Raw genomic sequence first — 27,271 nt, 5'->3', positions numbered from 1 at the left:
TTTGGATAAAGGAAAGAATGTGGCTTTTGTGCTCAGATCTGTGGGTCAGATTACACAACCACTTTACATCTTGTCACTTTCTTCTCCCTATCCACCTACTCCTGACAAACATGTCTGAATAATGTGTTTGTGTGCACATGCGCACAAATCTCACTTTTGGTCACCTTTGCCCAAGCCTTGTTTGGAACATGAAATAATAATAAAAAGGGACCCCTCTGATCACGTGCATTTTGCCAACATAGCAAAACAGACAACCAGGCCAGTCTCTCACACAACAGATTAGTTTTTTCTTTTTATTTTATTTGACACAAAAATGTACAAAATAACAGGTGAGTGGATTTTAATTGTTTATATTAAAAATCTAAAAGGTGTGACTGAGCCATTTTGAATGGAATCAGTGTTGAAGATTTTAATGATGATGTCCACCATCATCATCATCCTGCATCAATCATCCTAGTCATTCCTGATCAACAGTCATTTTCCAGACACATTATTTACATCTTAAACAGGAGAACATCTCTCCATCTTTCTCACTTAGCCCCCCACCCTCCTCTGGAGTCTGGGCTAGTTCAGGAGATCCATCTCTCTGGACCTCTCAAGAGTTTAGGAACAGACCTTCCCACTTGGTTCCAAGATGGTGGTTCAACCTCTTTCCAGCTTGGGCCAAACCCTGCCCCCTTTGTCCCTCTTGAAGCTTGGTCAGACTCTGTCAGCCTTTCAGGGCTGAGAACTAGACATGTCACATCAACATGGGTGGGACTGGGACTGGAACGGTGAAGAGGAGCGGCCTTGGCAACATGGCGCTTCTCTAGCAAAGCTGCACTTCTGCCAGAGTTGAACATGGAGTGTCTTGGGAGATGGGGCAGATTGGCACTGAGCTGGAAGGATTATATCTCTCATAATTTTATATGTGTGTGTGTGTGTGTATGTGTGTGTGCATATATATATATATATTTATTTGTTTATATATATATATATATATATATATATATATATATATATATATAATCTCCCCCTTCTTTCTTCTTCTTCTTCTTCTTCTTCTTCTTCTTCTTCTTCTTCTTCTTCTTCTTCTTCTTCTTCTTCTTCTTCTTCTTCTTCTTCTTCTTCTTCTTCTTCTTCTTCTTCTTCTTCTTCTTCTTCTACAAAATGACGAATATGATGGCCAATGGTTATTTATAGCAATATGTCAACATTAAAATTTCTGCTGAAGGTTCCATGGAGAAATCCCCTTCTGGGTCTCTGGTGAATGCCGCCCACCCCTCGACTGCAGGGGGGGGGTGCTCATTGCAGCAAGGCCCGGATCTGCTTGGATGTGGTGTCATCATTGAGGTGCCGGGTGGTGTACCTAGGAAGAAGCAGGGAGGCAGTGGGGAAAAAGGGCACACCAGTTGTAGAGAAAAGAAGCCAATTGTGCTGGCTGCTGTGGGAACAGGTGCAATGCACATCCAAGCCCCTGGTCAAAGGTAAAAATGTGGGATTTCTTAGTAGGGACTAGTTTGGCAGAAAGGAAGCATGGATATAGGGGGAGTTTGCCAGTGAGTAGAGGGTAGGAACCTGAATGCCCAGGTGTAGCCAATAGCTTAACCTCCACGTGCTGTTGGATATCAACTCCCATCAGGCCCAGGGATGATGTTAGCTGTAGTCCAGCAACATCTGGATGGCCAAAGGCTGCCTACACCTGGACTAAAAGGTAGGTTTCTGTGATGCTGGCCAAAGCAATTAAAGTGCCAGTTGTTGAGGACAGGGAAGACGCAGTGTCCCTGAACAGCATACAGTGGTCTGAGTGCTGAGAAACTGCAGCTCCCTTGATACCAAAGCACCGGCTGGTGGGCAGGAGCTTGTTTGGAATCCAGGACTCAGGCCAGCCCCTCCTGTGCAACGCACACTGGAAAGGCTGCTGGCCTTAACTCCCCAGCTGTAAAATGGGAATAATGGTCTGCCCCACAGGGTAATTGTGATGTGAGGGCAATGTACAAGGGAGTTCCTTCTGTGAAGCCAGGTCAATGGTCATTTAGTAACAGTAAACTTCTTCAGTTCCTGCCATTGTGCTCCTTCAATAAGAACTGTTCATGTCTACAAAACCAATTTCAGTTTCTGAAAATTCTTTCCATTCTATCTATCTTCAACTCCAGCACCTGCCTAGGCTGCCGAAGTCATCCCAGTGCAATCCTGGTGCTTGTGCAAGGTGTGTGCGTGTGTGTGTTTGCGTGTGCGCATGCACATGCGCTTGCAGTTCTTTTCTGAGAGTTGCAGCAGACATTTTCTGGCTGCCAAAGCCCATTTCCTCAAAGGTGCCTCTTGGGCTGCCTTACCTCAGTGCATTCAGAAGGCCTTCTGTGCTGTTGGAAGGCTGGTCTTTCAAGACCTTGATACATCCTTTCATCTACCAGCATTAAAAAAGGAAAAGAAAAGAAAAACCCTTGTTAGTCAAATTTCAAAGGGGGGAAATTTTTGAGAAGTGCACTCACTTATACTGACAACAGTCCCTTTGTCTGTGAGCAGATTCACGAGATTTGAAAAAGGCAAAATAGGGTCTTCCAGAACATGTGGATATGGGAGGTGCAGCAAGAAAAGGGGGACAGCCCCGCATTTAAACTGGAATGGATAGTCCCACCCAGCGTGGCTCTTCTGATGCTTGGTTGCTCCTATGGATCTTTGCTCCTCCTTCCCTTTAAAAGCTAATTGAGGATCAATTGTCACTAAAAAAACAACAACTGGAGGCTCCAGCCTTCCCCAACCTGGTGCCCTCCAGGTGTTTTGCACTACAACACCCATCAGCCCCAGTCGTTAAGGCTATATTATTCTGAGGCTGCTGAGTTTTAGTCCAATACATTGAGATGGTCAAGGTCATCAAAGGCTGGCTTGTCAGCTCCTTGAGTTTCTCTTATTGATGTTTCTGTATGAAGAGAGAAATATCACTCACGTCAATTTTGGAGGTCTTGGCGAAAGCCCCCACAGGATGGACATGGTCATAAAGAATGATGACCCCCACCATCACCCGCATGCAGAAAAGGAGAGTTTCGGTGTTGGTGAAGCGGCTCCGATATTCCCTGTTGCAAACAAGAAAGAGGTTCGTGAACACGCCTCCTTGGACCAGCTGCAATGCCCCACATTTCCTTCCCAGCTTTCTTGTGGAGATCATAGCATGTAACTGCTAAACACAGCCTAAAGACTCTAAAAATATGTGATTTCCGGTATGGGTCCCTTAAAGTCATCTTGTGGGTGGGAGCTTGCTACAGACAGCTGGTCCTTAGAGGTCAAAATGCTGGTGACCAGGAACAGGGCCTTTGCAGTGGTTGCCCCTCTGATGTGGAATTTCCTCCACCAGGTAAGTTGCCTTGCGGCATGTAGAAGCCTGGACAATCCCATTGTACAGTGGCCCTTGGTGACTCTGTTTACATTTTTGCACATTCATTTGATAATAATGATAATAATAAATATGGTCCCGGCGGCCACTCCAAGTCACCAGTCCAGCAGCCACATTCTAGATTCATTGTAGTTTCTGAGTAACCCCATATTTTTAACATGGGGTCTCCATTTAGTTGGGTTTTAATTGCAATTGTCAATTAGGTGGCTTTTTAGACTCTGCTGTATGCATGCAGCCCTGACGGCCACTTTGTTCAGCTTTTGGGGCCTATAATCAAAGGCATGTACTCACGGCGTTTCCAGCATCACCCGGCAGACACAGGCCATGGTGCTCAAACAGTCAGTTGTGTCCTCAATGGGAAGAGTTTTGTTCTGAAAGGAGACCCAGTTTGCATGCTGATCACCCCTGCTCTTCCTCCCCAGGGAGAGAGCAAGCTGAATACCTGAAGGGAGAGAGGCAGCCCGAGTCCCTGTGCCACCACAGCACAGATTCCTTGGGGTGGATTCTGCCCATCAACCCACCAGGCCAGTGTGCAGCGTTAACCTTGCATGAACAACCAAGGAAGCCTGGACTTTGCAGCAGGCTGTCATGTTAAGGTGGTCTTGGCAACTCTTGCCTCTGTCTTCTCTGCACCTTGGGAGGCATCACTCACCTCTGAAACAAATTTGGTCGTGGCATTGCTGAGAGTCTTCAGCATCGGGGTGGCCTCTGCGTAGAAGAGGGACATCCGGTTGGCCATTTCGTTGTTCACCTCACTCTCAGCATCTAACTGCAGGGTAGGAATGGAGATCAGTTGCAGGAAAACATTGCAGCATGGAGGGCTTCTTTTTAAGTTCCCAGCCACTCTACTCCATTGGTTTTTCATCGCCTCCCCACCAAAACCAGCCAACATTCCATGCCCACTGGGCATGCTCAGTCCTTACCGGTTTGTTTCTGTTGTATATGTGTGTGTGTGTGTGTGTGTGTGTGTGTGTGTGTGTGTGTGTGTGTGTTGGTGGTAGAGGGTGGGCACCATGTTGCCAACCCCAGCTACCTTAAAATGTTGGATTTCTCTGTTTATTTCTATGGACAGCTCTCATTTCCATCCCTCTGGACATTTAAAAATAACTTCTCAGTCTGAAACAGCAAACCACCTATCCAGACAAGATAGTTCATTTTACTCTTTTTATATCTATGTCTTTCTCCATCTTTTCCAGGCATTCCATTCCATTCCCCCTCCTGCTTGGATTTCAGTTTTTTTTGACAGAGCTCACCCACACTATTGCTTGACCCCTAATTTGATTGTGTTGTGTGCTGTTTAATTCTCCCAGATCCGAGAGCTTTTCTCACTGTGTCTTGCGAAAATCCGATCTTGCCTGCTGAATCGGATATACAGAAAACCCGAAGAGTGATTTTGCTTAATTGAGCTTCAGTTCAGCAAGTAAGTTTGGATTTTTTACAAGGTACAGCCATGGAAGAACAAGAAAAGCTCTTGGACCTGAGGGAATTAATCAGTACACAAGGCAATCAAAATATGGGTCAAGAGGAAGTGTGGATGAGCCCTGGCTCTCAAGTGAACATACTCTGTTTGCTCTGGCATCTCTGCACATTTCCACTTGCATGGCAGCTTCGAGTTCCCACCATTCCTTTGCCATTAGAATTTCCATTCATTTTGCCCAGCCTGGGTTTTTACTCTGCCTCCCAGGGAAAGGAAGGAGCCGTTCCTTACCTGCAGGTTGTTGATCCGGTTTCGACTGATGGTTCTTCTATAGTAGCTAAAATCATTCTGGATGGCAGGGTTGGTCATCTGGGAGACAGAGAAGGGAGACTTCATTCAGGGGTGATGCGAGAAGATGAAGCAGAAGGCTTTTCTCCACATATGGGAGGGAAAGGGATAGTGTGTGTGTGTGTGTGTGTGTTTTGCAGGCTACATCTGCACCTGTGCCAACCATCCAGAGTGGGTGCTGTGCAAAGTGCCTAATATTGTTCCACAGGGGCAAGAGTCAGAAGCCCCTGTGGGAGGTTTTTACTTGTTATTATGCTCAGATCACATTCCCTGCTGCGGCTGGACCAACCGCTGTTGGTGGCCTCCTCTCCCACACGTACCTTGAGCTCGTCAAAACTGAGGGTGAAGTGTAAGATTTCTGCAAACTGTTTGGCGAGAGCCTGTTCCCTCTCCAGGTGCTGAGTCGGGGCGTAAGGTGGGCTGGTGAGAGCTTCCAGCAAGCTCCGCAAGGCATTCTCTGGGAGAGACAGGAGGAGGGAGATTGTTAAATTAGGCAGCAGCCCCCTCACCTGGCCAATCCCTGCACAGCTTGCAGGATTAGTGCAATTTACATTTTAATGCGAACCTGCCAAAGCTCTGCTTCCCCTTTGAAATTCACACCAAAAATGTTTATAGTAATGAGAAGGGCATGCAGAAGCAAGTATTTTTGTGAAATCACCATAAAGAAATGCATTGTATTAGGGACAAATTGCCTCTTAAAAATGTATATGCTAAGCAGTCATGTACCAAGATTGGCATATTACGTAGGAAGAAAGACATTTTCATGTGGCACTGTTTCCTTATGTTAAAAAAAAGAGGTTTACAACCTAATGTGGAGAAAATGAGATGGGGGAGGGCACTTACCAAGTCTAAGAGAAAACTCATAAAAACGCTTCAGCTTTGCCACAAGGGGACACACGGCGTTCCATGCCTTTTCTTGGAGCTGCAAGTCACTGGGGTTTTGGATGGCCTGTGATAAAGTAACACAAGATGCTAAGTCTTCTTCCTGAAATGTTAGCTTTGCAAAAGTACAAAAATCTTTGTGGGGAGAGGGGGGAAAATCCAGACCACTTGCTAGCATAGCTCCTAGCTCTGGGATGTGGGGGTCAGCTTTGGGAAGGGCTCAGGTCATACCATGACGGTTATGCTCTGCCCTCCACAGTCAGAGGCAGCAATGCTTCAAAATACTAGTTGCTGAAAGCCACAGGAAGAGAGATCACTCTTGTTTGCTTGCTGGTTTCCCCACTGAATAATCTGGTTGGCCACTGTGAGACCAGGATGCTGGACCGGGTGGGCCACTGGCCTGATCCAGCAGGCTCTTCCTAGTACCTCTCTGATCTCTTGCCCAGCTCCAGTGTAGGACTGCAGTTCCGCCAGAATGGTCTGTGCCTCCTCTAGGACAGCGTTCACCTGGTTCCACACAGCTGTCTCGGCTTCTGTGGGCTGTGCATCTGCAGCGAACCCCACCCAGAGAGAAAGGGAGAGGTCAGGACACTCGTGCTGCAGGACACTTTCTCAGCCCAGCCCCAGGGGGAAGGGAGGGAGGGACACTGGGATGGCTTGCTTGGAATGAGGGGGTCCAAGAGCTCCCTCTGCCTGGTCAGGGGTTGGGGGGGCAACCCATGGAATGTCAGGGGGACCAGGGGAGTAGCCATTTGCAACCAGAGAGTACTGCCTCCCCATAAACCCGTTGGCATCATGGGCAAGGTTTGTCGGGCGTACCCAGGTCATGTTGTGCAACCGCCTGGAGAGGGGATGAGGTATTGGGCTGCCCCCAAAGAGCACTGGGAAGCCATGGCCCGGCCTGTGAGCTGCAACAGAGCCCCTCTCTTGCATGTTTTTCTCTGGGAAGCCCACAGACCACCCTTACCATCTGTAGTCCTCCAGAAATTTTGGACTACAGCTCCCACGAGCCTCAGCGAGGGCTCATCCACAAATGTCAATTGGGTTTTCCACAGATAGACGTTTGCTCTGATTCAGTGGTTAAAGAGTGGGTTTCCCCGAAGAAAGTGGCCAATCAAACTGAAAACCACTTGGATGTGTGCCTAGAAAGCATGGGAGAAGCAGAAAACCTCCCAGACATGTGCTTTCTAGGCACAGGACAAACGTAAATATGGATGAACCCTGACTCACACAACCATGCTGGCTGGGGCTGATGGGAACTGTAGTCCAAAATATCTTGAGGGCGACAAGCTGGGGAGGGTTGCCACAGACCTTTGGCCCTTAGCTGTACCGGGAAAATATTAGAAAATAAATATACAGGAGGACCAAAAAGAAACCACAAAGTATAAAAAACAAAACACTAGGAGGCACTATGCCAATGGCATCCTAGGCAGTGAGCTGCCCACCACTCCTCCCCAAAACAGGGTTCCAGCGCTGTTGGCCTGCCTGCCTTATCTAGCGCTAACTCGCCTTCCTTGCTTCTCTCCCCAGACCACATACCTTCAGCAGTTCTAGGGCCCAGCAGGTCTCATGCACACCCTATAGGAGCTTGAGAAGGGGGAGGGGGTCAGGCACACAGAGCCCACCTACAGCAGTCCAGGTCCAGGCTGGCGTCTGCTTGTGAGGAGGTGTGGCAATGTGCCATTCGAACCCTGAAAGTTAATTGTTTGGCAATGCTGTCCTGGACACCGCAGGGCTGCTAAGTGCCTCTTTACTGAGATGCTAGTACAATCTTGGAAATGTGGCTCCAGTCAGGCCATCACTCTGGAGGAGATGTAGACTGTTGCCTGTAGGACGTCTCCAAATGTGGGTGTCTCCAAATGTGGGAGCTTCTGAGCACTCTGCTGGAGGAGAAGCCTTACTTTCTGGCCCATCACCCCCCCCCAAAGAAAACAACTGTCCACTACCCAAAGAAAACAACTATCCACCAATCCCTTCCCTTGCCCCACCTCCTTTGCTCTCAGTGTGATTGGCTACTGCCCTTTCCCACTGCTATATAATGATCATCCTGCCAGAAAGGCATTGCACCTGCATCAGAAGCATATTTCTGCTGTGCTCAGCCCAGCAGCCATTATCTTGTCTGGTTACTGACTCCCTCCTCTGCCTCTCTAGATTTCACCCTGAAGCTTCTTGGGGAATTCCACATGGCAGTTTATTGCTGACTTGGCACTGCTCATTCAGCAATGTTTTTGCAGCATCCACATGACTCCCACCTCACCAAAATACTGCCCCATATCATTCTCCCCTTTTATCTGGAATTTTTGTTTTGTTTTTTACCATTTCCATGGGAAATCTGGTAAGTAAAAAACTTGTGGAAGCGGTAAATCTGGATAGGAGATGGGATATGGGGTGGCATTTTGATGAGGTCAATGTTGTGTGGATGCTGCATAAAAACTTGTATGCCTGAGCAGCGCTGAACCCACAAGAAACTGCCCTGAGGATACAAGCCCTTGCCTCTACACCTCCACACAAAACGAAATAAATCAATTTTAATCATGAATTAAATCAATGAAAGAAAGTCATGAATGAAAACAAAGGCAAAAAAATAAAAAAATCCCTTCTCACGTTCAAAGTCAAGGAAAAAATTAGGGCCTTGGTCAAGCTCGTTATAAGTCAACACTTTAAGAAGGTTCCCCATGTGCTACCTGCAAGAGAAGAGACAAGAGGGAGAAAAGCATGATGGGTAGTGAGGTGGGGAAGGAAGGAGAGGTCTGTGGGAGAATGTCACTGGGAAAGGTGCCCCTTTCTGGGTGGCAGGAAGAGTCATTCAGCAAACAATTTCTACATTCAAGTTACGGCTTATTTGACTGCGAGTGCTTGGTGATGAGGTGAACATGCCCACAAACTTTGTAGCATTCAGAGATATGTTTTAGTCAGTTCTCATTTGATTAGACCAATCTCTGCCAGTCTGGACCAGTCTCTGCCAGCCTGGTTCTTTCCCGATGTATTGGACTACAACTCCCATCAGCCCAATGGAGTAGTAGCCCAAAACACCTGAAGAGAACCAGGCTGGCGAAGCCTAGACTAGAGGGGAAGAAAATAAACAACTGTTGGTGATCCACGTTTGAGTATAGAGAGGCCCACCCCACCTCTTCCTGCCCCTGAATGGAGATGTGCATTGACTGATGGGAAGGAAGACCAATGATAAGGAACAGAGGAGGATAAGAGTCACTGTTCTCCAACCAGATTTGGGGGCTAAGGGGAGCGTGGTTGTTCAACAGGACCTATGGCTGGCAAGTTTGGGAGAGTCTCACCAAAGGTTGAATTTATGATGGCAGCCAAAGCATTTTCCCACATAGGGGCTCCATTTAGCCATCAGGCCTTGGTTTGGCCCACACATTGGCACAAGTGTCGGTCATGTTTGCTTAGCAGGACCCAATAGCCTTGGCGGCCATAGCAACAGGCCAGAAATGCTGCAGGGCCTTTGTGAATCAGTCCTTACCTCAGACAGCCCTGCAGCAGCTTTCCCCAACCTGGTGTTCTCCAGATGATTTGGACTCCAATTCTCATCAGCCCCAGTATCATACAGATATGCTGCTGGGGTCAATGGGAGTTGTAGCCCAAAACATCTGGAGGGCACCACATTGGGAAGACAGAAAGGGCATAAGAACAGCTGGCACGAAATGGTTTGCTGCTGCCCAGATCAGAGGCTGCCTTTTCTTTTCCCTCTTTGATGAGTCCAAGATGTCACTGACCCTAGAGTTTGGGGATTAGACCCATGAGTTCAAGGTGCAAATCTTTCCTTGGCTATGAAGTTCCTTGAGTAGTTTTGGACAAGTCTCTCAAACCCTGGCCTTCCTTGCAGGTGTATTGTTTTTAAAATGCTGCTGATTTTGTTTCTGTGTTATTGATAATTATTTTATATTATTTTATGTATACCACTTAAATATTATTATTATTATTATTAGTCTATGAATTTCTTCTGAAGAAAGAAAGAAATATTGTGAAGACAGTCAACTGTAAGACACTTGGCACGTGTTTGAAAAGTTGTGGAAATTGGCCCTCAGCCAGAGAAAGATATTGCTTTCCAACTCCTCTTGGAAACAATAATACTTAATATAGTCCTTTTAAGTACTCAGAGTGATTCAGATACATTTTCACAGTAATCCTTTAACTGTCGCTTTCAGATAAAATAATATCCACATATTACAGATGGAAATTCCAAGGCCAAGCAATAGTGGTCTGAGTGACGTGAATATGATTTGAAGGAGGGACTGCCCAGTTCTCAGCTCACACTTTTGTTACCACACCGGACTGGGAACACCAGGGCATGCTGGATGTTGGACGGGCTGGTCACAATATTCATCCTATTGCTTTCAACAGGAAAAGTGCAACTTAACTTTCTATGCTAATAATAATAATAAATAATGTATTAATATTCCCTTCCCAAGTGCCATTTTTGTAAGGTTAAAGTTCTTCTTAGGCTGTGTACACATGACTGTCTACTCTGTCTCTAGTGCGCTCCCACTGCTGGTGTTAGAAGCTGTGTACACATGATGTTAGCCACAATCCATATCTATTCTGAAGTTTCCTGTGAAATACTGTGGTTTGATGCATCTTCCCTCAAACCAGCTTCCACCCCAATCTCTTTGCAGTTCAGCTAAGACAGCTGGGGGGGGGCAGTTCCCAGGATTCTCTGGGAGCGGCCATGACAGCTAAATTGCAAATCTGTAGTGTAGTTATGCCCAGTCTGTTACAGTGTCTGGTTGTCACTGCCTGCTACTTCCCAACAAAGTCTTCTTCTTTTTTAAAAAAGTATATTGGCCCCACCCCAAATATTTATATAGTAAAGTTCGACCCCCAAAATTTGTGGAGAACAGCAACTCCTTCTGCCAGTAATCACAGACACCACCCCCGTCCCTCCTTTGCGCATGGGACTTACTTTCAAAATCCAGGAAAAAATGAGGACAGTTTTCTAAATCTTTGCCCAATACCTTTATCAGGTTGCCCATGGCCAGCAGACCTGAGCGGGAGAAACAGAACAGAATGTGGAAGAAAACAACCGAGGCAGAGAGAAAGAAAGAGAGATTGAGAGAGAGAGAGAGAGAGAGGAAGAGAAAGGCTGCAAGAAAGCCCCTCTGAGCACAGAGTTCCTCTAGAGGAGAAGGAGCAGCTCATGTGGTACCTTCCAGGTGTGGAACTCCAACTCCCAGCAGCCCCCACAGCCAATGGTCAGGGAGTGTGGGAACTGGGAGTGTGGGAACTTCTGGAGGGCACCACACTGGCTTCCCCTACTCTGAAACACTGGTCTTCAGTTGGGGGGGTTGGAGCCCATGATTGGGTCACATGGCCTGTTCTAAGGTGGGTGGCAGCAGCCCCAATTCCGCCATGTAGATATATGGTACAAAATTCAGAAATGGGTGTTTGAGTTAAAGGCGTTTACTGAGAGCCCCTTTTCCAATGGGGTCCCTGTCCCTAGTCCCTTTTTGGCCCAGTGTAGACCCTCCTCTTCCTCAATGCTTCTCACCACCACCTCTCTCCTTTCCCACAGCACCCTTGGGAAAGCAGGACCTCCCAGCTTACCTGCTTCAGAGAGAGCCCTCTGTCCTCAAACAGGTCCTCTCTGAAGGGCTTGAGCGAGTGAAGAGGGCACGTGTCACTGCTGCTGCTGCTGCAGGCAGCTCAGCTCTGTCTGTATATCTCATTGCAGCCTTGTCTGTGTGGAAATCCCACAACCACTTCTATATTTTCTATTTTGGACTCCCAGAGGGAAGCAGAGTGTGCTGTGCTGCACCTCAGACTTCCTGTGAGAACTTTCTGCGTGTTTCCAGAGCCCTCGGCCTCCACTGGACTTCCCCTTCCTCCCAGCTCAGCAGCAGAACAACCGTACCTCAGCAGCTTCAGTTCCACCATGCAATGCTTACAGCAGGGCTAGGAAGCCTGTGTCCATAGAGATCTTTGCTGGACTACGACTCCCATCATCCCTGGCCATTGGCCATGCTGGCTGGGGCTGATGGGAGTTGAAATCCAACAACATATGGTGGGCTACAGATTTCCTCACTCCTTGACTAGGGTATGAATGGGCACTCGTTGCCGAGGAGAGACCATAATCTGATCCTGGCAGTAGCCACCCGCTAGCCCAGTTTGCTCTCCTGGGGCAGCTCTAGGTTTCGGGTAAGGCACTTTCAATGGGCCCTCTCCTCCACAGCATGTCTGCCTGCTCATTTGTCCTCTCTTTCTGGGCCCAATCCATACAATCACCCAGAGGGAAAGCACAAGGCAGCGCTGAGGGTGCTGTTGCTGCTGCTGCTTGCATGCTCAGAGGAGGCAGGTGACAGCAAAGAGGAGTGGCAGCAGGGCTAGGAGTCTCCAGAGAGTTTAAGTGGCTCTCCCTGCAAGTGTGCGGGCTTTGGCAAGTGCCCATCAAGGTCTATCCCTGACACCGTACAGGGTGATGTGAAGCCTTTCTTGGCATCACAACAGCGACCCTTTTCAGTTCCTTGTGACTTCATGTGAGTTGAGCCTGGCAGTCATTGATCAAGGCCAGCCTGGGAGATGGCTCTGTTGCACTTTGGATAAACAGTGAGCCTCTTGGTCAATGACCTGTCCTCCTGATCCGCTCTCTGCTTCCTTGCTACTGTGCCATGAATGCTTTGTAAGCCTGACCTAACCATACAGCAAATGAAGCAGTAAAGACTTGATGACTGCAATACACTCAATGTGGGGCTGCCCTTGGGCCTGGTCTGGAAGCTCCGGCTGGTGAAAAACACTGCAGCTAGAGTCAGTGGAGACAGACTATTGCCACCACATAACTCTGGTGCTTAAAAGCTTGCACTGGTTGCCCATATGCTACCAGACCAAGTTAAAGGTTATGGTGTTAATTTACAAGACCCTTAACAACTTGGGCCTAGGACACTTAAAAGAGTTACATCTTTGCCTGATCATGGAGGTCTTTGAGGGAATCACTGCTAGCAACTCAATGTAGTAATTGGTAATTACAGAATTAAATATTGTCTCCAGTTATTATGAGTCGGAGCTAAGACTCAATCCTTCAGTTTCTTCTTGTGGTTACTTTCATTTTCCTGTTTAGCCAGCTTGTGGATAAAACGCCACTTTTTTTGGGCCTACAGAGTGAGTATCTTTGCTTTATCTGTCTTTATACATAGAAATGTAAAGTGTTGTCATGCTCTGGAGTTTGTGTGGCTTGCCAATAGACAGCGACACCAACAATGGGCCTGCAGCAAGGTTTAATGGAGGACAGGAAACACTTCACACAGAAGTTTAGCAAGCTGCTCTGTGAAGCACTTCACTCTCCTTTAAAAGGTGGTGGGGCCTGGGGTGAGCTTGGGGGGGGGGGAGTTACAGAGTGAGCTGTGAGAGGGCACAGGCAAGGGCATGGGTGAGGTGTAAAGCGAGGGGGCAGTCAGGTGTGGGGAAAGGTCTGTTGGCAAAGGGGCAGGTGGAGTTGGCAAGTGGAGTGAGCAGCTCCTAGCATTAAAGAAGAACTTAGCATCACTTGCGGCTCATGGCTTGTGTCTCCTAAGGGCCAGGCAGTCCATATTGTGGGCCCGATTCTGTGGAACCCCCCACTAGTTGAGATTCGACAGACCCCTTCTCTACTGGCTTTCAATCAAACACTTCTTGAGGATCTTTCTATTTCAGCAGGTATTTAAATAATTGTACATTATTCAAGTGTATTTGTTCAAGTTCATTAATTCAAGCTATGTTTTTATCTGTGATTTTGGTTTGTGTTAAACTGATATACGAGGAAGTATTTTATTGATTTTTGCATAAACTGCTTTTTGACAGTCTGTGGTGAAAAGTGCTCTGTAAATATTGGAAATAAATAATAAATAAGTTGTGATGTGGCAGAATGGATGGTTATAATTTCAGATTGCAAATTTCAAAATGCAGGTGGGGGAGGGGAGTTGCCACATTTTTAAAATACTTATTTGCACCCCCAAACTCTTATTTTTTTGCTTGAAAGTTCTTTACATAAGAGTATTTTTTTATTTTAAAAAATATTATGTTCCATCTGATGTGGCACAGTGCACTCCGCTCCCTCAGGATTCTGCCACCTTGTTCTGCTACATGTTTACAGGAAGACCTGCCTTTACACTTGATTTTCTAGGCCTCGCCCAGCGTCCTCTGAACTCTAAGACTGGATAGGTCCCAGCATCACACAAACAGCAAAGGGGGCTGTATTTTTTACCTCAGGTTGTGATGCTTCAGTAACCTCTACAGCAAGAAGCAGGCTTCTGTAGGGTTCATAAAACACTTCATTAACTGGGAGAATCCTGCAGCGTGAGAGAGAGGGAAGGGGGGGGGGAGAGAAAATGCACCGTTAGGCTTACAGATTTAGACCATTCTCATGAGCTAAGCAATTCGCCTTCAAATTGCTGATTGAAGGTGTCTGAAATGAAGCTGTGTCCTTGGTGGAAACCTGGAATTGTGAAAACTGAACCCCATGCATGTGTGCCAGAGATAGAGAAAGTATTCACTTCATCAAGTGCATCGCACAAGAAGTAATGGAGAGGATGATGACTAAAGGCCACAGTGTGGCTCTTTGACCACAGAACAATCATTTTATTCCCTCACATTGCCACATGGGCCAAGGCAAGCATTATTCAGTAGAAGCATGAAGTACTTCTTCCATTCCTGGAGTTATTCTGCCATGGTGGTTCATCCCTCATGGCCTATCAGTTTACTATTTGGACACAGTCCATGAGGAGGTCCCCCACATCACATGCCCCATTGGGATGAATGGCAGGTACACAGGGGCTTGGTATAAAGGGCCGAGGCCTTGTCTTTTTATCTGTTCCTAAGGGCCTGCACTGGCCATTCCAGCAGGCTAAAAGGCATTTCCTTCCCAGCAGTAGCATTCCCCTAATCTCTGATGTTTTGAAGCCAGCTGTAGCTAAGCAGGGGTCTTTATGCATTCAGAAAGGCACTGTTGTCTATATCCACATGTCTAGAGGTAAAACAGGACAAGGGGAGAGGAAGGCTGAGCAGGGTTTTAATCCACATTCACACAACACTATCCAAAATGCACATGTATCCTGTATTACAAAAGACTCCTGTTTGGTGCCCTGTTTCTCAAACTACCTTCACACTGATCGGAGCCCTTCAGCTGATCCTGATTTGTCTCTTACCAACATCTTTGTATAGGGTAAATACATCCCTGCCCCCTGCCCCCCTTGCTTCGCCTTGGTGTGTACACAAACAAAAACAAATTGAAGCCATGTTGATGTGAACAACTAGCAGGGAAATTGCTGTGAAATCTACCCCCACCCCACCCACCCCCGTCAAACTTCAGTGCATTATCACCCTTAGTCTACTGCTTCCCACCCCCCTTTGCTTCTGGCTGGCAACATTTTCCTCACCTGTCGTGAACAGGTCATTGGAACTGTTCACTGTGGATTCAAGCTGCAACTTTCCATACAACTGTTCAGCCTCTGGAAGCACAACATGGGCACAACATGTTGTAGCTATCAGTGAATGTTTGAAGAAGCCACTTGCTGTAAACTCTGGCCCAATCCAGGCTGGGGTGTGTGTTTGCTTTACCAGGCTAGCACCACTGCACATCCATTTCTTCCTTCTTATCCATGTCTATTTCTTCTCTGAAGAACTTTGAGATCCCTAAGCCTCCCCTTCCCAGATTCAGTAGCCTTCTCCTATGGGAGCAGCTGTGGAGAGGGCAAGAGAGACACACTCTGCAACCCACTTGAAGTCCTGCCCTCTCTCTTTCTCTTTGGGAAGAAAATGCTGGAGGACAGAGGCAGAGTTTTATCAAGCTCCCCACCTGCAATATCATGGCTTGAGTGGGAGGTTAAGCTCTGACCACCAAGCAGTCCTTCTGAAGAAGAAAATCAAGAGCTTTGTCTACATGCACTGAAAGGTGCCCGTTCTCCTGATAATGTGTACAGCTACTGCTGCTGCTACCACCACCAGCAACAAACCCAGCCACCATGCTGGAGTCCTAGCAGTTTAATAGAGCAAAACAGAGCTTTAGAAAACTACACACACATATGCAAATATTAATGCAAATACACACACACACAATTCACAAACCTTTTTTAGCCATTCAAACCACTGGGATTTTAGAGGTCAATTAAGGATACTGGGCAAGTGTATCAAAAGAGAGCTGCCCTACGCACCTGGCCACCCAACTTTGTGGTACATGAGCTTATCTTCTGCTCTGCGCACCCCCTCTTGCAGTGTGCAGAATGGCGTCTAAATCTCTCTCCTGATTAGTCTTCTCAAGAGCTCTTTGCTGCTACTTGACCTACTCAGACTGAGCAGCTGCTCCAAGGCAGTCCCTACAAGGCCCACCTTGGAGGATTCCCAGATGATGCACAGGAATGTAGCAAGCAATGTGTGCACAGACAGGACGGACCTGTTCACAGCATCTGAAGGTCCTTGACTGCATAAACCCATTTTGCCTGGTTCAAAAAGGCTTCCACTCTCTGTTTCATACCGCAGAGTACTTGTTTCATGAACCTCAACCCTTGAACTTTATCTGCAGCCTGGTTGAAAGTTAGCCAAGTCCTTCCTGGCCTTTCCTGAGCTTTTCTTCAGCTTTTGCAGAAAGTGGTGGCGGCAAGGGTTGGTTGCTTCTGACACCATGTTTCAGAGACTGAGCAGAGGCAGGCCTCGTTTTTCAAACTGCTTTATTTCTAGGCTCACAGACAATGCTGTCCCCTCCTGATCATTTCTATCTCTTTTCACATTCCACTCATTGATGACGGTTACTGGCAGGCAACATCCATAGAAGTCAGTGGGTCATAGCAAATATCAGATTAAAATCTGCTTCTTTTCTTTTTAAAACCACCCTCATTGATTGGGGGGAGGGAGGAAAGGACAGCTAGGCCCAGGGTAGTGCCAGGTCTTCCTCCAACACATTTTCGTAACATTCCGCCTGGAAGAAGCTGACCATTTGGATCCCTTCCAGTTGGGATTCAGGCCTCATCATGGGACTGAAACTGCCTTGGTCGCACTGGTCTATGATCTCTGGTGGGCCAGGGACAAAGGTGAGAGCTGTTTCCTAGTTCTGCTGGATCTCTCAGCGGCTTTTGACACCATCGACCATAACATCCTTCTGGACCGTCTAGAGGGGCTGGGAGCTTGGGGCACTGTCATACAGTGGTTCCACTCCTTCCTCCTGGGCCGTGTTCAGAAAGTGGTGGTGGTGGGGATTCAGACCCCTGGGCTCACACTTGTGGGGTGCTTCAGGGTTCTGTCCTCTCCCCCATGCTTTTTAACATCTATATGCAGCCGCTGGGAGAGATCATCAGGGGGTTTGGGATGGTGTTCATCAGTATGCGGATGATACCCAGCTCTACCTCTCTTTCAAATCAGAACCAGTGAAGGCGGTGAAGGTCCTGTGTGAGTGCCTGGAGGCGGTTGGAGGTTGGATGGCAGCTAACAGATTGAGGTTGAATCCTGACAAGACAGAAGTACTTTTTGTGGGGGACAGGAGGCAGGCAGGTGTGGAGGACTCCCTGGTCCTGAATGGGGTAACTGTGCCCCTGAAGGACCAGGTGCGCAGCCTGGGAGTCATTCTGGACTCACAGCTGTCCATGGAGCCACAGGTTAATTCTGTATCCAGGGCAGCTGTTTATCAGCTCCATCTGGTACGCAGGCTGAGACCCTACTGCCCGCGGACTGTCTCACCAGAGTGGTGCATGCTCTAGTTATCTCCCGCTTGGACTACTGCTATGTGGGGCTACCTTTGAAGGTGACCCGGAAACTACAATTAATCCAGAATGCAACAGCTAGACTGGTGACTGGGAGCAGCCGCCGAGACCACATAACACTGGTCTTGAAAGACCTGCATTGGCTCCCAGTACGTTTCTGAGCACAATTCAAAGTGTTGGTGCTGACCTTTAAAGCCCTAAACGGCCTCGGTCCAGTATACCTGAAGGAGCGTCTCCACCTCCATCGCTTTGCCTGGACACTGAGGTCCAGTGCCGAGGGCCTTCTGGTGGTTCCCTCACTGCGAGAAGCCAAGTTGCAGGGAACCAGGCAGAGGGCCTTCTCGTTAGTGGCTCCCGCCCTGTGGAATGCCCTCCCACCAGATGTCAAAGAGAAAAACAACTACCAGACTTTTAGAGGACATCTGAAGGCAGCCCTGTTTAGGGAAGCTTTTAATTTTTAAGAAATTGGTGTATTCTAATATTTCTGTTGGAAGCCGCCCAGAGTGGCTGGGGAAACCCAGCCAGATGGGCTGGGTATTATTATTATTATTATTATTATTATTATTATTATTATTTACAGTGGAACCTTGCAAGACGAATGCCCTGCAAGATGAATTTTTCGCAAGATGAATGTGTCTTGCAATCTGATGGTGACTCGCAAGACGAATTCGTTTTGCAAAAAATTCGTCTTGCGAATCGCGGTTTCCCATAGGAATGCATTGAAATTTAATTAATGTGTTCCTATGGGCAAAAAAAGAAATTTCAATGCATTCCTATGGGAAACTGCGATTTGCAAGATGAATTTTTCGCAAGATGAATTGACTAGCGGAACGAATTAAATTCGTCTTGCGAGGCACCACTGTATTATTATTCTATGCAACCAGTATCAGGAGCTGCGGGGCTTGAACCACATCAGGCACGAAGAAGAAGAAGAAGAAGAAGAAGAAGAAGAAGAAGAAGAAGAAGAAGAAGAAGAAGAAGAAGAAGAAGAGTTTGGATTTGATATCCCGCTTTATCACTACCCGAAGGAGTCTCAAAGCAGCTAACAATCTCCTTTCCCCTCCTCCCCCACAACAGACACCCTGTGAGGTGGGTGGGGCTGAGAGACTTCAGAGAAGTGTGACTAGCTGAGAGACTTCAGAGAAGTGGAGGAGCGGAGACGCAAACCCGGTTCCCCAGATTATGAGTCTACCGCTCTTAACTACTACACCACACTGGAAGGAACCAGAGGTAGCTCCAGTAGGGGCTATGCACAACATCCCAGAATCCTCCTGGGCCAGGGAATCAGGTGACAACTGATGGCCAATCCACTGCTATTGCTACTTATAAGTTCCCAGTTCTTCTCATTTCCCTGAGTCTGGGAAATTCATTAGCAACCGAAGCAGCTTCCTTTTTCTCTGCAAGGCTGCTCGTCTTCTTTAGCGTCCCGTTTCCTGAAGGTGTGTGCCCTGCAGTTTCAGCACCTGGCAGCAAACTTGTAAGAAAGACCAGTAGATGAGGAGGTAAGCCCTGGCTGAAGGTTCTTCACAATTCTTTGTAATTTTTAAAAAGAGAGGGCTTGTCCACGGGTCTGAGCGATGTTCCACTTGTCACATGCTTTCTAGGCATGGCTCCAAGCAGTTTTGCCATTCCCCTGCTGCTTTGCCCTGGAAAACCTGCTCTTTAGCACTAAATCGGAACAAACCTCAATTTGGAGAAAACCCAACCGACATTTACTCCAGTTCAGTGCTAATAACAGGTTTTCCCAGGGAAGTGTGGATGAGCCCAGAGAGTGTGGAATAAGAGGGTGGGGGAGATGCAGGCTACCACTTGGGTAAGGATGACATTTTGTGGACAATGCAAAAAGGCATGCACACCTAGGACACACAGCTTTAAGCTGCCATGTGAACTCAGTCCTAGACGTGACTTAAGATCTATCCTAAACTGCTGCCTCTTGGCCCGCCTTTCATTTCCCCTCCCTTCTGCACAAGCAGTGTCTCTTGTGAAAGTTGCACAGTAAACTAATGGTCAGATTATTTGCATTGTTTACAGTGATTTAACTGACTTCAGGGGCTTGTGAGGGGGGAGAGTGTCTTTAAACGTGCCATAAGGCCAGACATGCTCTGGTGAGTCCTTTGTGGTCCCCCTTCTGAAGGGCACAAGGAGGGCTTTCAAAATAGAAATTTGCTTTGGTTTTTCAATTTCCTGCATCAGTACAAAATGGAGGGGAGCTACACAGACCCGCATTATGCATGCTCAAATGTTAATGGTTCTGTGCTCCTAATCATGCCAACTTCATTGTTGGGGCGGGGGGCTGGCTTCCGAAATGCTTCCATGGTGCAAAATAAGCCCACTGGAAACCTTGCTCATGAGCAAATGATGTGAGTGGGAGCTGGACATGAGAGAGAAGTAAAAAAGTACTCTGAGAGAGGTGCTGGGGCTCATGCTGCTTCCTAGCCCTCAATTCCAGTGCATGTGAGCAAGCCAAGTGGTGAGGCATTCTGCACATGCTCAGAGCACTCTTGTCATCTGAAAAGATGACAGAGCCAGGAGCTGCACCCCGGTGTCGTGACTTGGTCCCAGATCTCTCCAATGTGGATGCCTTTGATAATTGCTTTGATTGGGGAGGGCCGTAGCTCAGTGGTAAAGCATTTGCTTTGCATTCAGAAGGTCCCAGGTTCAGTCCTCAATGGCATGTCCAGGTAGGGCTAGGCGAGAATCCAGCCTGAAAATTTGGAGAGCTGCTGCCAGGCAGTATAGACACTACTGAACTACATGGAGCATTGGTCTGACTCAGTATAAGGCAGCTTCCTGTGCTCCATTTTGAGTCAGGATTGACAACATGGAAGGTATTGTTACCCCTTGAATTCGGAAAGGGATATCCTGACAGCCTCCCTAGAGAGAAGGAGGATTTACTAGTTGCACCTGTGACCTTTCAGGTGAGGAGTCTGACTCAGCCTCTCAACTGTTCATCAGATTCCTGCAAAGGACACTAACCATGCATTGCTGCCATAATTCATGCTTCTGTGCCAGTTTGCTGTGCCTGTAAATGTTTGGTGGCTTCCTTTGCTGGGCACCATCTATGGGGATATTGTGAAGACTCCTTCTATGCTGCTTGGAACATCTCCCTTCACCTGCACTACCCAGTTCTGACCAGCCGCCCCGAATCCGCTTCCTTGCTCTAGATCCTGCCCTGCTTCTGGTTCATAGAGAAGGCGCTATGTCCACCTTCTCTAGACTTTGCCAAATACCTTCTGGGCTTTGCAAGGGGTGAGGAGATGCAGGAGTCAGCCTTTGGGAGAGGAGAACCAAATGTTTTGATCCAGGAAGGTAAATTCTGGAGGAGGCAGTCTGTCCTGAGATTTGGCTGGAGGAACACAATTCATGGTCTCTGCAGGGGCTTCTAGATGGGGACTTAATATTGTAAATGGGTTGTTCAGATATCACAGATGAGTGACTGGAAACAGGTTATGGTTTTGTTTTGTTTTTAAAAAAACTTATCAGATTTCCCTTCAAAAGGGTGAATGTGGATTAAATGGGGTGGGGGATACAGGCTGGCATTTTGATCTGATGGTGTCAGGTGGAATGCATGAGGAGCAGACATCCCACAACAAACCCTTGTCTGGAAGCACACCACATCATAGGTTTTTGCCACCCAGGTTTTCTTGGTCTATTTTACACACACACCTCTTGCCTCTGGCAACCAGCGCTGAGATTGAGATGGGAGAATGGCTTACATCGCCTTGAGGGGACAGCAACTCCCTCCCTGCATCACATCACCCCTCTGCTTCTCCTTTCCTGCTCTGCCAGGGAGAAAGGGAGTGTTTTATCCCAGAGGCAAATAAATTCTGCAGGTTCACACCTAAGTGGTTTGGGAAGCGGGGTGGGTTGGAGGAGCAAACTGACTGCTCACAGTCTGAGACCTTCCCAGTTCACTGTCACCGTGCTCTGCAGCCAAATCAGCCTCCGTCAAAGGCAAGTCTACACTTTGCAGCCGCCACCTTCCTATACCTGGTGCCCTCTGCAGCTGTGCTGGCTGTGGTCCTTTGCCCATTGGGGCAGCAAAACATTTGGAGGGCACCAGGATGGGGGAAGAAGACTGACCTGTGCCATTGGCAGGGGCCAAGATGGTGCCCTCCAGATGCTACAATTCCCATCATCCCTATTCATTAATGCATGGATTTGGACTCTATATTGTCTGGAAGGGAACCAGCTTTGGGGAAAGACTGGCTTCAAGGGTGAAGGAGGGACCTGGCTCTGGGAAGAGGGGAAATGACGTTAGTGGCTTGGATCCTCAAACCCTGGAGATCCACTGCCAGTCAATATGGACAGTACTGAGCTAGTTTGGACCCAGTTTAAGGCAGCTTCCTCTTTATTAAATCAGCCCTTCATTCAGAATCTTGAGTTCCACTTTGTTTGATACCAGGAGGAAAAGGCTCCAACTCAAGGCCCACCGAGCAACACCTGGCAATTTCCTACAAAGTCTCGTGGACCAGCCTTTGCTGCTCCTCTTCATCCCCATCTACCGTAGGAGTACATGCTTCCTCTGGTCCAATATGTGTAATCAGGTTTTGCTCATTGGGACATCAAAATCCTTTGCATATGCTGTTGGGGCCATTTTGCTTCTTGTCTAGGAAAGCGCCTAGGGCCCCAGATCTCACGTAGCCAACACCAAGCCTGAATCATGCACCTTGTTCTTCTCACCATATCAAGCGAAGGCATGAAGGAGACCAGAGTCTGAGATTCTGCTCTTATTTGCAGACAAAGAATGGAAGAGGGGAAAACTACAGAGGAGACCACTCACAGGCTTCAAGATGTTGTGAGAAAGGAGACACAAAGCTGGCTGTGGAAGGAACACACTTATTCAAGTTCCATCAATGAGTGACCTAAATCAACCCCAGGCAGGCCTTGGATTTTGAGCAGATCTGTTCCCCCCTTTTTTTCCTTAATGAGTTCTCCCAAGAGAAGCTCCCATAGTGTAGATTTCACTGCAGCATCTATAATTATCCTCCCAAACAGAATCCACTCCAGACACCCAACAATTATTGAGTGGTAAAGACCTATTCCTAGGGGCAGTTGCCGTGTAGCCTTCATCCAACTGCGAGGGAAATGCACCTGAAAAGCTCTTTGCACATATGAACATGAGCATCCAAACGACCTTAGCAATCACCTGGCCCAGCCTCCGGCTTCCAACAGGGGACAGCTCAATGCTTCTATCTAAGGGCATGGAGGCAGCTTGCCTATCCCCCACACTTCAGAGGAAGTCTTCCTTCTAGGAACTAGTAAAGAGTGCTGGGGTGGGGGATTGCGGTTTGACAAGGGAGACCAAACCTGAATCTTCATTCATTACTACAGAATAGACAATAGACTATATCTATCTGCTCAGTATCCCAGGAGACTTTGACCTCTGTCTGGCCAATGTCAGTGGGAGGAAGACAGCTGTACAGGTGAATTTAGCTGCTGACACACTCTGATAAGTCCATCCCTATCCCAGGTTGCAATACCCACCCTTGCATCACTTGCAAGGAAACCAGCACCCTGGACCACCTGGGTACCAATTTATGGGCAGAACTTCTGGACAAAAGCCCATTGCACTCCAGCAACCAAACACACACAAAAGAATCTCACTGAGCAGACCCAGCTATTTTTTTAATTTTTTTCCCCCTGAGAAGAGGCAAAGAGAGCCATGTGCTGCCGCTGCCGCTGGCATCTCATTTCCTGCGACTGCAGGCAGGGAGGGGGGAAAGAAAATTCCGCAGGGGGCTAAGGATGAAGCAGCGATGAGTGCCGCCTTACAGGAGAGGGGCAATAGGCACAGCACATCTGCCTGCGCTCCACCCATTTCACAGATCAGAGAGAGACCGAGACCCTGGCCTTGCGCGGCAAAAAAATGGGGAGCGTGCTCTTGCTTCCAAAGGCAGCGGCTACCCCAGCGCCATCCCTGCCTGCACATGGTGGGACACGGAAGGGGACCAGAGCGCCTTTGCTCAGCGCCCGACGGCAACAGTAAACAGGGTGTGGGTCGGGAACAGAGCTTGAGGCTGTGCAACCCTAGAGCGTGATGGTGCCCAGGTTTTCAGCATAGAAAGCCAGTGGGCGAGCAGGTGGCGCTGCATAAAGAGAGCTCAGAAAATCTACTGGGGAGACCCTGACCCCCACCCAACTCAGCAGTTCTTCCCCCCACCTTCCCTGTCACTGTGGGTGCCCCGGCCGCCAGCCAGGAAGATTCATGAGAAATCCTGTTTTGGACTGCTCTGGAAATACCAGGTGTTCGAATGCATCTATTGTTCTTGCAAAAAAAATATTAAAATCTCTTTCAGTTCGTCTGATTCCGTCCTCGCACCCCTCCTCCTCCCCACTTGCCAATGGAAGAGACACCCACCTTTCTGCCGAGGACGACAAGGCAAATCCAGAGTTCTCAGAGAGACACGCTGGGGAGGATGCAATAATATTTCTCCCAATCTTCTGCAGATCCTTGCTTGTGCCTGGGAAGAGTAGCCCCTTTGCAGAGAGAGAGAGAGAGATTGCAGAAGGAGCGCTGCCCTCCCTGTGTGTGTCAATCCAAAGAAGGGAGCTTTGCTGGTGCAGCTGCTGCTATCAGTATAAAATGCATCACAAAGACCACCATAGACCACTACTCGGCCCCCTCCCCTCCTTCTAAAACATCTGTGACGTCTGCAGTGCAAGGAAGCCAGGGCAGATTAACCCTTGCCTTGCTGTGCCAGGCCCTCTTTTCCTCTCTCGCTCTCTCAGTCTCAAGAGCCAGACAAGGGAAGCCTGGGTTCAGGATATGGAGAATCGGAAGGCACCCAAGAGGTCATCCAGCCTATCCCCCCTGTCCCAGACAGGAGTTGTACGCATAACAACCCAAAATCAGAATCTTGGTTAAAGGCAGATCTGTGGCCTGTTATCAGTGTTTCACTTGGGGTCCATGGGCGTAGCCAGGATTTTTGTTGTGGGTGGGGCAGCCCAGGTTGTTGAGTTTTTCTAGGCACAGCTCTGGGATTTAAAGCTCCATGTCCAAACAGTTTTCTTTTTTGTCCCAGTGCTTTCCCCAAGTAAAACCTATGCTGAATCCAGTCTTCTGTAGTTTGTCATTTTCAGAAGTAAAGAGCAGGTTTTCCCAGGGCAAGCACCAGGTCAAAATAATAAAAATGCTCAGACACCGAGCTTTAAAGTGTGGACCTGTGCCTGGAAAGTGTGGCACAAAAGGAAGTCTGGATGAGCCCAATGTCTCATTCATTACTTATATTTTTTGGGAAGAGCTGAAGCTCAGTTGCTTCTGACCGAAGAGGGTTCATTTAGGTCTCAGAGCTTATATTTTTCATGAGTTTGTCCAGAAGTGTCTTCACATGCCACTGCCACCTGCCTTGGCTAGCACCATTAGGAATTCACTAGCTCTGAATTCCTTGTCAAAAAGAAAAATTATCATTGACACAATTTTTAAACAGATCCACATGATTCCCGCCACCCCCCTCCTTTGCGTCACTGAACAATTGAACAGACAATGTCAAAGGTCCTTGACCTTGTCTCATCTGTAGTGGCAGAGGCAGCAGATTACCATGCACAACCTGGAGCCTTCCAGGTGTTTTGGACTGCAACTCCCATAAGCCACGCCGACTGGGACTGATGAGAGCTGTACTCCAAAGCACCTGGAGGTTAGGTAAAGGCTGTTGCAAGACATCTTTGTTAATATTCCTTCATTCTTTGGTAGCAAATTCCATAATTTCTGTTTCCCGACCAGAACCTTCACAGCCAGTCACAAACCTTTTGCTGCCTGAAGCAAAAGACAAAATTATGCTCCCTCCCCATCTAAGTACAGAAGCCGACTGGATTGCAGGTTGACTCTTATTTCAACACTGTTGATGGGGCAGCATCCATCACAGCAGGAGGTGGGTGAACAGAAGGTTAATTTAAGGTAGTGTAGGCAAGGCACACCTCAGCATATCTCTGGCACTGCTGCCCCACAGCATCTGCCCCTGAGGCAGCTGTATTACTCTGCTTAATCGTAGGTCCGGCCCAGTGAACCTGGTGGTGGTTAAGTGTCATTGGGTGATCCTGAGGTCTGGTTTAATGCAAGTGAGGAAAGAAGATTACTTTCTTCTCCCACATTTTCCTCCTGTTTCTAAATTGCTTGCATGCATTCCTTCCCGCTAGGCTCCCAGCTGTGCACTCTAGAGCAACAGCCCTCTGGACACACCCTGGTGATGATGACAACAGCTGTCTCTGAAGGCGGTTAGGGATGCTCAGCTCGTGGTGGGCATCCGCTTGGAATGAAGGCAGCAGCAGGAGGAGGAGGCCGGGTGATCTGCAGAGGCTGGAGTTTTGCTGGCTCATCCATTTGGGTTGCAAATGCCACGAGGAGGGAGGGGCACAGAAATCTGGGGCACACAAGCTGCCTGCTGTCGCCCAGAGAGGGAAAGGGAAGCGTCTTGGCCCCATTCCCAAAGCACGATGGTCGAGGAGGGAACGTGGTGGGGAGGGGGCTGTTTCTGCTTCTCCAGCCCTGACATGAATGCATTAGCCTCCTGAACCAGATCTCTCATCTTAGGCAAATGGCAACCCAGGTGATGCTGATCGGCACTGACAAGCAACCACTACTACTCTCTCTGCTTTTGAATGTAGCTGGCGATGCAGAACGCATGAGTTGCCCCACAGCAAGGAATAATTTGTTTCTCTGGGTAGGACGGAAAGAAGCATGGGCTAAGCCTTACAGGGTCTGACTGTAGGATGTAGGGCCAGTGGACTGGATCCAAGATTGCAGATTCTGAGGAAGGGGCAAGATGGCATACCTCTGCCAGGCCGAGAAAGCAGATATCTAGGACTTGAATTCCCTTGCTGAAGCTCCAGTGCTGGTTTTAATTATTTGGTTAGATATAAGAATGTAAGACGAGCCCTGTCAGATCAGACAAAAGGCCCATTTAGTCCAGCATCCTGTTCTCACAGTGGCCAACCAGATGCCTGTGGGAAACCCACAAGCAGGACTTGACAGCGGCAGTACTCTCCCCTCCTGTGATTCCCAGCAACTGGTATTCAGAGAGACATGCTGCCTCTGACAGTGGAGGTAGAATCCAGGCACTGTGGCTAGTAGGTTGGTACATATATAGCAAACCCTGCAACTGGGCATATCAAACCACCTGGCCCTTGGTCTGGATTCTATCTGAAAAATATTGAACGGTGATTGATGCAGAGTAGGATGTAGTGAAGGACCCTTTTGGATGGACCTGGAACAGAGACCTCATTTGCAAACAGGGCTGGGTCCCACAGCTCGTGGTATAACTGCAAAAGTGAAGTGGGCTTTCTCCACATCACTCAGGGCTCATCCAGACTTCCTTTTGTGTAGCGCTTTCTAGGCATTTAAAGCTCCATGTCTGAGTAGGTTTTTTGTTGTTGTCCTGGTGCTTCTCCCAGGAAAACCCACATTTTACCACTGAATTGGGGCAAGTGGCCATCCACAGAAAACCCTGGGGAGAAGCGAAACTACGTTTCCCCAGGTAGGGTGACCCAGTCCACTCTGCCAGTCCTAGGAGATGCACTACTGCAACCTCTCTGCAGGTTGCTCCACCAGGATCCTCTCAGGGTTGCTGTGGGTGGTGGGAG

General features: G+C 48.1%; 2 protein-coding genes across 8 annotated transcripts in view; one reads left to right on the top strand and one right to left on the bottom strand.

Annotated features, from left to right (window-relative positions):
• Window positions 1-1,020: 1,020 nt before the first annotated feature.
• On the bottom strand, window positions 1,021-24,428 carry LOC118086978 (CYFIP-related Rac1 interactor A). Of its 7 annotated transcripts, XM_088672225.1 has the most exons (13): window positions 24,054-24,428; window positions 14,209-14,293; window positions 10,939-11,019; window positions 8,622-8,701; window positions 6,444-6,565; window positions 5,979-6,084; window positions 5,456-5,592; window positions 5,079-5,156; window positions 4,023-4,139; window positions 3,662-3,741; window positions 2,927-3,053; window positions 2,316-2,386; window positions 1,140-1,348 (listed from the first exon to the last, which is right to left on the bottom strand). In XM_088672225.1, the coding sequence occupies exons 4-13, from the start codon at window positions 8,692-8,694 to the stop codon at window positions 1,285-1,287; spliced, it is 975 nt and encodes a 324-aa protein (XP_088528351.1). In that variant the 5' UTR covers window positions 8,695-8,701; window positions 10,939-11,019; window positions 14,209-14,293; window positions 24,054-24,428; the 3' UTR covers window positions 1,140-1,284. The 7 variants fall into 7 exon arrangements, with proteins under 7 accessions (XP_088528352.1, XP_034975004.1, XP_088528351.1 ...); XM_088672226.1 differs by lacking the exon at window positions 10,939-11,019 and having other exon boundaries at window positions 1,021-1,348; window positions 24,054-24,348; XM_088672229.1 differs by lacking the exon at window positions 8,622-8,701 and having other exon boundaries at window positions 24,054-24,334.
• Window positions 19,172-27,271, top strand: part of HPCAL4 (hippocalcin like 4) — a 43,711-nt gene continuing 35,611 nt past the window's right edge. Inside the window, exon 1 of the mRNA XM_088672230.1 lies at window positions 19,172-19,194. The gene's annotated coding sequence lies outside the window, so the exon portion shown is untranslated. The remainder of the gene's footprint in view (window positions 19,195-27,271) is intronic.

This window comes from Zootoca vivipara, chromosome 6 (assembly GCF_965207765.1).
Source record: "Zootoca vivipara chromosome 6, rZooViv2.hap1.1, whole genome shotgun sequence".
Lineage (NCBI taxonomy): Eukaryota > Metazoa > Chordata > Lepidosauria > Squamata > Lacertidae > Zootoca > Zootoca vivipara.
The sequence above is the reverse complement of the archived record's forward strand: the minus strand, read 5'-3'. Positions and strand labels throughout refer to the sequence as shown.